Source organism: Ochotona curzoniae, unplaced genomic scaffold (assembly GCF_017591425.1).
Source record: "Ochotona curzoniae isolate NIBS_2020 unplaced genomic scaffold, NIBS_Ocur_1.0 contig_64, whole genome shotgun sequence".
Lineage (NCBI taxonomy): Eukaryota > Metazoa > Chordata > Mammalia > Lagomorpha > Ochotonidae > Ochotona > Ochotona curzoniae.
The window spans coordinates 7,563,695-7,576,122 of NW_024466502.1; the positions used below are offsets into that span (position 1 = coordinate 7,563,695).

Below are 12,428 nucleotides of genomic sequence, written 5' to 3' on the forward strand. Positions count from 1 at the left end.
ATTCATGACCAATTTTCTATTTTCATTTCAAATAGGTTTTGACAATATTTGCTGTACTTTTTACTAGGAAGTTTTCTTAGCCAAAGAATTTCATTGGTTTTCAATTTATCACATTGGAATGAGCCAAAATGTAATAAAAACTGTCTATTTACTTGGATCGATTCCCATCTTTGATACAAAATGCTCCGTTGTCATAGAGAAAACATTTAAAAATAATATTGACTGGACATTAAAGATGCTGTCTTATCTGATGGCGATACAGTTTACAAACTATAGCTACAGAAACCTCAGGTAACTAAAAATACTGTATTTGCTATCTGACATTGAATTACTTATTCTAATGTGTACAAATCATATAAAAATGTTTAAAAATATTATTTTCCTCTCTGTTCCATTGAATATAAAAAAGCGAGAAACAAAACAGGAAAAATAAGGCATCAATAATTACCAGCAGGAAAGGGGAGACCCTAAATAATTGTGGGCTTCTCTTCTATTCATGGCTTCTAAACATGGCTGTTTGCCATTTTTTTTTAGTAGTTCGTCTTAATGTATGCAAATTGTAGCTCTAATAAATGAAACCTTCATCACACATCTAGGATATTTAATCTTGGTTTTAATTAAGAGCTTTCAGCAGACATGTGAATCTGGGCACCTGCACTGTTAGCCATCATTATGAGAACACACCATGGGCACATTCTAAAGTCTAAGCCTGAAGATGTAAGAGACAGGGATGATGGAGACAACCTGTGCAGTTCTGGATCCCAAGTCATAAGAAACAACAACTGCCTTCTCGGGATTTTGTGAAATATAGGATGCAAAAACAGCTGGAGAAAATCTAGGGATCTGGCCTGTGGCATCCCAGATGGGTACCAGTTCGATTTTAGGCTGCTCTGCTTCTGATCCAGCTCCCTGGTCATGGCCTGGAAATAGCAGAAGATGGCCCCAGTGATTGGTTTCCTCGTTCTCCCTGGGAAACCCAGAAGGTCATGGCGTCTGCCTGATCCAGCCCCGACTGCTGCCAACCTCTGGGGAGTAAACAAGGGATTGGGAGGTTGCTCCTCTTACTATTTCAAATAAGTAAATACTTGAAGAGTAACAATGAATATTAAAGATAGTGCTGAGTTCTGCTGTTTGGCAAAATGAACACAGGAACAGGCTACACTTTTTCTAGATACTGCATTGCTGTTAAGAGTTTTACATATGAATACAGCACACAAAAGCCTTGCCAGTGAACACTGCAGTTGATGTTGTGCTCAGAGAGGCATGGAAGACTCCATGCTGGCCCACAGGCGATCAGATTTATCATTGCTTTGTGTTGATAAACACGATGAAGTTCAGGTTTTGGTTTCAGGCATGATTGGCTGCATGGTTTTCCCTAGCTGGTCACAGTGAAAGCAAAACCATACGTCCTGACCTAGACTGAGTAAAGCAGCTAATTTTTCAGAATCCTCACGGCTCATCATCTTTGGATACAACCTATAAAGAAAACTAGGTTTGAGATGCCATAGTTCAGTGCATGACTATTCCAAGGTGCACTCATACTGGCAAGGGTAATAGACTGAACTACCACAGACACTCAAGAACAGAACCAGACTGAATCCCACTTGGGAGAGTTCCTGAAGAGCACACTGTGGTGCCTTGTCCCTCGACTCCTCCATGCTATAATTAAGTGGAAGATGTTGTTATAGAGGAATTTTAAAATACAATCAAAGTCACTGCATGTGGCTTGGTGCATAACAAATATTTTAATTTTCTTTCTGATCCAAATAAACAATATCTCTGTAAGCATGAATAACCACAGCAACAAGATTTTTCCCAAATTCACATTTTTGTAAATTAAATAAATGATAAAACAATGAGCAGGCATAAATCAAGGAACATACTCTGGTAAATTAAGAAGAAAGTTAGAAAAATACTTGTGTCATGAAAGGAAGAAATAAATCATGACTTCAGTTGCAAAATCCCCATATGGTGGAATCTGGCATATCATTATTCTTAGAAAGTATGTTCCTAGGTAAGACAATTAGAAGGACTTGTCCATTAATTAAAGAATGCTACTTGGTAAAAATGAGGACAAGATTTCTATTTTCTTGAAGATATAACATTAAATAATTAGTCACAACCTATCATTTTGTTTTCATTTCACGCTTTACCTCATGAAGGTGAAAGGTTATGTGTATTTAAGGAAGTAAAACATATGCAACACCTCTTAGAACAAGTCTAATAAAAGAAAAACAAAGGGCAAAGAGGACAGGCAGCAAAAGCATGAGGGAATTGCAGTACTAAACAAAACGGTGACTTAGACACAAGGACAAATGATAATCAAAGAAGGCAACGACTGCAAACACAACCTTCTGAATAGTAATGCCTGAAGATAAATCATTTGCGTTGATGATTATGGGAGTCTATGAAAGGAGCTTGATAAATGGCAAAAGCTAGTAACAGTAGGAAAACACACACACACAAGAGCTCACTGCTACAATTGGCCATGTTGGTGAGAAGATGGAATCTTTTACGCTGTTGCAGGGGGTATTGATATCTTTCTACAGAATGTACAGGGGACGTGTTATTAAAGATATCTAACTTATTTCAATTCACTTAAATCAATGAATTCTACAGCTTAGAATTAAGGATTTGGACCCAGGTTTGGCTATATAAGTTATGGCACTTGAAACTTAAGAATCAAACAATACAGATTCTAAATGTAACAGGATCAGTTAAATGTTTTTACTACAATCATACGATAGAACGCCATGCAGATATTACAATAATTCTGCAGAATTATAAATGTAGCAATGCAATATATATATTTTTTCAGCAAATTGGCCTGCAGTAAGAATCAATTATCTAAAACTACAGCTCTAGAATCCCAGGATCCATAGAAAGATACTTGTGAACATCTGTGCAAAACAATTAAACCATATGTTGATTGTGGTGACAGAATAAACTGAAATCCATGCCTAGCAGAAAAGAGTCATCAAAAAGTTCCTGAAAAACCCATACCATGAAAAATCTCCAAACGGGCTTCACAATGATGTTGCTTAAAAAACTGCATCTCAATTCCATTTGCCTACACTTTTTTTTAAAAAAATATTTTGGGGGGATTTTCAGCTCTAGTCTTTATATATTTATATGTATATGTTTCCATAAGCATAGGGAATTCCCCTTCCATCCCCCATTCCCATCCCCACTGTTTTCTCTCATATTATTACAATAACTGAATCCTTCAGTAATAGTAATAAATCCAACATTGTGCTATTTGAGTGCATCATGCATTGTAGGTATAGACCATGGTAGATAGTCTAGTATCCTATTGGCAAGATGTAGTTACCAGTGTAATCAGGGGTTGTTTAATTTGGGAGATGCACACTGCCAGGTATCTTCACTTCTTGGTATGCTTGTCTTTATTATACAGTTTCTCCAGGTTAACCAGATAGATAGATAGATAGATAGTTTGCTTATATAACTTTGGGGGTTTATTTTGTATGAAGTCTGCCTTATAACCGAGAGAACACATGATATTTGTCCTTTTGGATTGGCTCATTTCATCGAGCAGAATGGTCTCTAGTTGGGACTTTTTTTTTTTTTTTGCCAGTGGCTTCACAGTACTGCGTGGAGTAGATGCACCAGTTTCTTTATCCACTGTTCTTTCACAGGCATCTTGGCTGCTTCCACGTCTTTGCTATTGTAGATCCAATCTTGTGTTCTTTTTGTCTTAGTTGAATTTTATTCCTTTGTTCTTGGTAGGGAAATAAACTGGAAAATTGTAGTGATGTTAAGCCAAAGTTTACTTAGCTTTGGTAACTGGATTCTCCACGTTAGGATCCCGGCCCTAGTCTCTTTGCAGCGTAGGATTTATAGCTATCTGCATACCTGTGTAGGGAGCACCAAAGGGGTGCCTTGTTTTGCTTTTTTCTTAGTCTTCTGTGTTCCCTTTGTTGCTGTCCTCTTCAGGTTGGCTATGGTGACAAGGAACCCCACGGAATGACAGTGTATAACCCTCACACACATTAAGTCTGTAGGGTCAGCCATGCTCACTTGTAACCTGACTTTCGGACACAGTGGCTCCCATGCCAGCTCTCAGAAGCAGAAAATTGGAATTGGTGATCTTGTATCATATGAGGAAAAATCCAAAAATGTCGTAGAGAAATGGAATATGCTTATTTAGATGAAAAAATTCAAATGCACACATTGCTTTTCTATAACATATCTATCCATGAACTTCCTATAGATCCTACATAGGAGGATTTTAACATTTTCTGCTCTGAAACAGATTTACTTTAATTCCATTTTTCCCATGAACTTTTTAAAAATATCAGAATACACTAAAATAAAAAGATCCTATTGACAACATGTCTCAGTCAAGAGTCTCAAAACAGACAGAAGTTAAGAGATCAGGCAGAAGATCATCCACGCTCCAGACAAAACAACTGCTCAGGCACTACGGGCAGACTCAAGCAACGAATTTAACTTCCAGTAGGAAACGCCTAAACCTTGACCCCTCAGGAGTGCAGTCCATTCTACCAGAAGGTTCTTTCTTTTTTCCCTAGCTAGGCTAACTGATGATGTTTGAGCGATTGAGGACTTGAGGGCTGACGGGCCTGTAATTGCTTCCCTTCCTCAGGTAAACACAGCTGCAGTTTTCACAGTTTAAAATCATAGTTACACATATCCAGTATGCACTGATTTAATGAAATAACATTAAAATAGATGCCATTGCTAAAGATAGCAGCTAATTAAATTACTGGACCTTGGCAAAAATACAAATTAAGCCTTGTGTTTGAAGAATCAGCACTCAGAATTGTAAGAGGTCAATATATGTTAGTACAAAATCATTCTATTGCCTATTTTATAGATTCAAAAATGTAGATAATGGAAAAACCATTCACACATGTGATAACAATGATGTTCTAGGAAATCTACTTTATATGCTTTTATTTTTCCACAATTAATTTTAGCTTAGAATTGTAAATGTGTTTCAACAATAGAAGTGTGAATTTTGCTCTTATTTGTGTAACATTACAAGAACACATCCCTCCTGGTTTCTGGTCTCTGCTGGTATGAGAAGCACAGCCACATGGGGTTTGCCAGTTCCACAGAATGTGACTCTTAACTCACACACTGTTTTCACAAGGCAGACCTCCCTATGTTTTATTACTTAATAACAAAATTCACAGCACCTAAACTTTGAAAAACTAAGTTTAACTAGGAAAGTATTCCCAAGTGTCTATTTTAGGATACAGTTAATTTGCTTTCCCTTTCAATGTTTTCAATTTAGAGTAGAATCCCATGAAGTTTTGAAAAGATATGCTTTCTGTAGCAATATATTAAGTTTCCCATGTCCATTTTTATAACTTAAATCTTAAGAAATTAAGCTTTTGTAGATTTATATCTAAAGCAAAATGATTTTTTTCTGTAAATTAAAAGTGTTGGAAAACAATGGATAGAGAGATACACTTTTTCAGATAGTCTGATATTTTCAATCAAAAGCATGATTGCGACTTGAAAAGTCTGATACAATTACATAGCATTATTTATGACACTGTTAATTATGCAGATAGAACAGTGGTTCCTTCCTGGATTTATCGATAAAAAGTGATGATCAAAAATACTTCTGGGAGTCAGCACAGTGATTTAGCAAGCTAAGCCTCTGCCTGCAGTACCAGCACTCTAAATGGAAGTGGCTTCGAGTCCTAGCTGCTCCACTTCCCATACAGCTCCCTGAGTGTGGCCTGGGAAAGCTTCAGAGGATAGCTGGAGTTCTTGGGCTCCTCAACCCCCATGGGAGACCTGGAAGAACCTCCCGACTCCTGGCTTTGGATTAGTACGACTCAGCCATTGTGCACGTATTGGGAATGAACCAGCATGTAGAACACTCGTGTCTCTCTCTCCCTCTCCATAACTCAGCCTTTCCAGGAAAACTAAATGTTTAGATAGACACGGTTGTTCTGTGGTTTTTTGTTTGTTTTTACAAATACATATAATACAAATATATAAGTTGTCTTTAATACCCTATTCTCCAACTCACATTCACAAGAAAATGTTGTAATGAGAGAATTCCCAAACACCCAATACTGGATTATGAAAAGATACGGCACAGAGGAAACTCAAACCTCAGGTTGTTTGCTGCATAAAAAGAATTGCAAGCAAGCAAAAAGATTACATGTGATGGCAAATACATGGAGAAAGTAGAGCCTACATGAACACGGGCTTGCCAAAAAAGCGGGGGGAGGGTCACTTTAACAAGAGCCTGGTGGTATTTTAAAAAGTTACTCAGAGTCAATCAGTCATGCCACTCAAAGGTTTGTAGCCCAAGGAAGTTAAAATGCAAGTGCATTCAAAAACTGGCACTGGGATGCTCATGGCTGATCCACAATGGCCAAAAGGAAACCACAGCCAAATGTCCCACTAGCCGTCAATGAGGCCCAGGCATACAAGGACACAGGATTCAGTAACAAACTCAACAGAGTACCAATAGGTGTTACAACACTGAAAGTCTGGATCTGTCACACTTACTGAAAAAAAGACAAATACAAGATACCACATGTTTTATGATTCAATTTGTATAAAACACCCAGGATAGGCAAACCCATAAAGTAGGTTCATGGCTTCTGGGGCCTGGAAGACAAGACAACAGCAGGTGACTGCGACGCGGTTCAAGGTTTCTCGCCATAGTGATGACAACTCTGGAATTGCAAGTTAGTAATGACGTTGCTCTGATTTGACAAATATACAAAGGTGCTGTAAAAGCTTCCTAGACATCGTACTAAAACACAAGTTTAATTTGGTGTCAAATGTTTTTAAAATATACACACTTTTATAATGCTCATTTTCCATAAACTTTACAAAAAACCCTTCATATTAAAAACAAAGAATTTTTCACTTTAAACTTTGGTGTGCAAGCTATGTTTTCATTAAGAAAGTACCCTTTCAAAAGAGAAAAATTAAAAAAAAAAAAAGAATTTCTGACCTCACACTCAAATACAGGAAGCCTTTTCTTTTTCTTTTTTCACGGACAAAATTTCCATAACCAGTGTTTCCCAAAGAATGTTTCATGTTGACTTTGATATTCTCATGTAAGAGGTGAAACTGTAATTATTTTGATAAGAGAATAGAATCCAGGTTCTCCACAAATTTGCACTGAGCCCAATGATCACAGTACACCTGAGGTCACACCACAGGAACCTGATCAGTGACCTTACACCACACTTTCTGAAAAGCCAACAATTGCCTCATAAAGGTCATTGGACACCTAGATAGGTTCATCCTGATAGCTTTCAGCAAACCTTAAAACCAATGGGTTTTTTTAAGTACAGTATTGAACTGAAATTGAACATACCTCAAAGCTAAAGCAGACCGGAGGAGAAGGGTTGTGACAGAGAAAGAGGGAAAAGGAGAGAAATACACTTCTCCATGTACTTTAACCCACAGAAATCAGATTGTTAGCTTGGAAAAATTAGACCTTCACTCCCTCAGAAATCTCAGCCACCACTGCTTTGTAAATCAGAAATCAACACGTTGAACAAGTGCCCGTGCTGTGGTGATTCCCCCAACCGATGCACTGGCTGAAACTGATCCAAGCAGAAGCCAAGAGCCAGAAAGTCGGACTCCCACCTGAGCAGCAGAGACACAACTGTTGGTATCTCAACCACCGCTTCCTAACCTGCGTGTTGGTATGCAACCAGAAATCGACAGCCTATCTGGGACTCCAACCCAGGCACAGTGATCTGGGTACAGGTGGCCCACACAACATCTTGGGGTGATAACCAACAGAAAACACGTGTTAAATGTATTTGAGCCCATTGACTGGATGTCAATAACAAGCGCTGAGACTCACTTACCCCTTCCAGAGCAAGGCAGATCAGAGCTTCCCTGGCACTTCTTGATGCTCTCCTCAGCAGACAGCTGGCAGGATCGTGGGAGCTCACACTTGTTCCCGTACCAGCCTACTTTGCAGTCACATCTTCCACAATTACACTGCCCATGACCTTCACCGTGATCGGGGGGAGGGAATGTATACAAAAAAAATTTAGTCAGAATTTTCATTCTACCAGTGAGGTGAGTCAGATCTTAACAGAGTATAAAATATTAAGGCAAAGTCATATTTCCCAAATCTTTCCTTATTGATTTATATTAATGAATCATGATGGGTGAAGAAACTCAACAATTATGGACAAGATAAACAGTTCAGCAGAACAAAACCTGGTATCTATCAAAATCCAGATGCAAGGGATTACAGCTCTCTGCGGGGCCTGAAGGGAGCATTCAATGGATTTGGAAATTAACTCATCGGAAAGAAAGCCATTGGAAATGGAGAATCTGTTTTCGAAGCAAGATTTTTCTAACAAGCTACAACCATATAAAAATTGAGGTGGGGGGCACAAACTCAGAAAAATTAATAAAATCTAGAAACTGGAAGATATTCAACTATTTTTTCCAAGATTAGGATATATAAAGGACAAATACTATACAGATTTAATATGTACATAAGGTTTTGACATACAAATGCACAATGTTGAATGCTTATCATAAAACACTTATTATCTCATACAGCTACTTTACCTTGTGCAAGTATATTTGCCTCATAAATTTCAAGTTTACACTAACTATGGTTATGCTGCACATGCAGTTTCTTTATTCCTTTTAAGATGCTGGAAGTCAGTCCAATCCCTGCTCCCATCCCTGGTAAACACAGTCCAATCCCTGCTCCCCATCCCTGGTAAGCACAGTCCAATCCCTGCTCCCATCCCTGGTAAACGCAGTCCAATCCCTGCTCCCACCCCTGGTAAGCGCAGTCCAATCCCTGCTCCCACCCCTGGTAAACAGCTACTCTTGTTCTGTTCCTGTGAGGTTGACATTTTGAGGAGCCACAGGAGATGCTCCTGTATTTGTCTTTGGCTTTTGCCACTCCACACAGCACTCTCCACTGTGCAGCTAGACCACACTCCTTTACCCATCCAGCTGTTAATACTTGGGTTTGTCTCTATACTCACTATTGTGAAAAATGCTACCATCTATTTTCTGTTAAATAAAATGTCCCAATGGAGGAGGAGAGACTAGACAGCCACTTGGGACAAGTGATTCATGTCCTATGAGTATATATCTAGAAATTGCTAGATCAAGAGTTAGTTCTATTTTTAATTTCTGAAAAGGAACTTTTAATTTTTATAATGGTTCTGTAATAGCTGTTCCAATTTACATCCCACTAACAGAGAGGCCTTTTCTTCACATACTTTCCAACTCTTTAAGAATTTTTTTTTAATTTTTTATTGCAAAGTCAGATATACAGACGAGAGAGAGAGAAGATCTTCCATCTGATGATTTACTCTAAGTGACTGCAATGGTTGGAGCTGAGCCAATCCAAAGCAGGAGCCTGGAACCTCCTCTGTTCTTCCATGTGGGTGCCAGGTCCCAAGGCTTTGGCCCATCCTGGACGGCTTTCTCAGGCCACAAGCAGGGAGCTGGATGGGAAGTGGAGCTGCCAGGAATAAAACCGGCACTAATATGGGATTCCGGTGCGTTCAAGGCGAGGACATAGCCGCCAGACCACTGTGCCAGGCCCAACTCTTAAGATCTTTTGACAATAACCATTAAACAGGTCTGAAGTAACCTTTTATCATAGTTTTGACATTTGATTATTAGTGACACTGAACATTCAATCAAATATCCACTGGTAATTCACATTCTTTGAACAGCGTCTATTCAAGGCCCGTTATTTGCAGTTGGGTTGCATGAGTTCCTTGTCTGTTTTAGATATTAGCATGCTACAGGAAATGTGGGTTGTATTCTGTTTCGGCTGCCTTTCATTTCCGACTGCTTCCTTTGCTGCGCAGACAGTTTTCAGTTGCCTGTAGGCCCACTTCTTTACTTTGTTGCTGTCTGTGCTTCCACTGTCATATTTAAACTTGTAATGTCACAACCAACATCCTAGACATTTTCCACGCTTAATTGCATGGGTTTTATCATTTCAGAAGTTACACTTAAATCTTCCACACATTTCGAGTTAATTTGCATAGGTCCTATTAGAAAAAACCAATTCAATTGTTTGACATGCGGCTGTCTATTCCCCCAGTAAACTCTTTGTAGAGCTTATCACAGCCACATGTAGCTTCCTGGCGTCTTTTTTGAACATGAGATGACCATATATGGGCAGGTTTATTTCAGAAATTTCTACTCTTCCATGTGGTTTTTATGCCAGCACCTTACAGTTTTAATTACTACAACTTTGTAAAACAATTGGAAGCATTTTGTAGTTCCTTATGGATTTATTTTTTCTGTGAAAAATGTCATAAGAATTTTGATCATCCACTGAATCTATCACTTGGGACATTACGGATACTTGGACAATATATTCTTGGTTATTTGAAAATGTGCTATTCTCCTATTTGTCTTCAATTTCATCTTTTAGAATTTCAATATACACATAACCTCCTTACCATCACTATAGTATTTTCTACTGTATTGCAAATAAGGTTGTTGATTAAAATATGATCTTCTCTTCTATACATTTTGCACTTCAAACACATTTGTTCTTTGCTAAGCTTAGCAAAAAATATACTTTGTCTACATACCTAGTCTACAGCCCTTCACTTAAACACAGTAATCTGTATGAAGTTTGCACTCCTTAAAGACCAACTTTTCATATACAAAAGAAAAAGTGTGGAGAGAAATTTCTTGGCACAGAACACAGAGGCAGCAACACAGAACCTTTAATCAAATGGTTTGTAATTATCAGCAGCTACATTTTTGGAGTCTGTAACTTTTGGCTTTTATTGGGCCCAGCAGCGCTGTGGCCTAGCAGCTAAAGTCCTCGCCATGAACGCACCAGGATCCCATATGGGTGCCGGTTCTAATCCCGGCAGCTCCACTTCCCATCCAGCTCCCTGCTTGTGGCCTGGGAAAGCAGTCGAGGATGGCCCAAGGCTTGGGACCCTGCACCCATGTGGGAGACCCGGAAGAAGTACCTGGATCCTGGCTTTGGATTGGCATAGCATCAGCCATTGCACTCACTTGGGGAGTGAATCATCGGAATCATTGGACAGAAGATCTTCCTCTCTCTCTCTCTCCTCCTCTCTGTATATCTGACAATAAATAAATCTTTAAAAAAAACACTTTTGGCTTTTATCTTAAGAAGTCTCTTTCCCTCTTTTGAACCCTGCTGTAAGTTAAGATAAACTTTGAAAACAGAGCTGTGCTACAAACAAATTCACAAATAATTCCCTGGGAGCATGCTTCCTGCCACTGGGGTCCACCTGTACTTGCAGGCAGCAACCCACAAAGCAGTGTGCCCAGCTGCAGGCAGGCAGAACAGAGCAGGGATGTCAACAGAGGTGTGGTAGGAGGCCAGCTGCTGAGTTCTCCAGCGGGGCAGTTGGAGTACAGGCTTAAGAATACAGCAAGGGATACAATCAACAAAGTAAAAAAGCAACCCACAGAGTGGGAGAAGATCTTTGCACACTATATAGGCGATAGGGGGCTAATTTCCAGGATATACAAAGAACTTCAAAACAACCAAAAAACCAAAACAAGCCACTTAAGAAATGGGCAAGGGAAATGGGCAAACATTTCACAAAGGAACAAGTCCAAATGGCAAACAAACATATGCAAAAATGTTCCAGCTCCCTGGCAAAAAGGGAAATCCAAATTAAAACATCGATGAGGTACCACCTAACACCAGTAAGATTGGCCCACATAAACAAGAACACCAACGATGCTTGCTGGCGAGGATGCGGGGAAAAGGGAACCCTACTCCACTGCTGGTGGAGCTGCAAGTTGGTACAGCCTTTATGGAAATCAGTCTGGAGAACACTCAAACAACTCAAAATCTGCATACCATATGACCCAGCAATAGCACTCCTAGGAATATATCCAAAACACCTGTTCCACGACAAACCAACATGCATCCCTATGTTCATAGCAGCACAATCAGTAATTGCAAAAACATGGAAGCAACCGAAATGCCCATCAGCAGAAGATTGGATAAGAAAGCTTTGGTTCATCTACTCCATGGAATACTACTCAGCTATTAAAAAAAAAAATACAGTTCTTTGTGGCTAAATGGGCCCAACTGGAAACTATAATGCTAAGGGAAATGAGCGAATCCCAAAAGCTTAAATACCACATGTTTGCCTTGATTTAATTTGTAATTTTTGTTTGGTTGTTGGTTATTTTTTGAACCTGTCATTGATACTGTCTCAACCCAGATGTTTCGAAGAATGGAACTTGCATTATTTTTAACATTGTTTACCCAATACTATGTCAATTAATTCCAAAAAAAAAAAAAAAGAATATTTTTCCATCTGAGGTTCATTCACATGTCAACAATATTTTTAACTGTGGGGAAATACAATAAATCCCCAAGTCTGAAATCATTAAAAAGTGATTTTTCAGACTCAGACTCTGATCCATTTAATATCAAGGGGAGTAAA

At 39.0% G+C, this 12,428-nt stretch overlaps 1 protein-coding gene across 2 annotated transcripts in view; it reads right to left on the reverse strand.

Annotated features, from left to right (window-relative positions):
* ITGBL1 (integrin subunit beta like 1) overlaps positions 1–12,428 on the reverse strand; it is a 206,361-nt gene that overhangs the window by 87,747 nt on the left and 106,186 nt on the right. For both annotated transcript variants that reach the window (XM_040991011.1, XM_040991010.1), the window contains one exon: positions 7,842–7,988. In XM_040991011.1, coding sequence (XP_040846945.1) covers positions 7,842–7,988 — 147 coding nt within the window. The remainder of the gene's footprint in view (positions 1–7,841; positions 7,989–12,428) is intronic.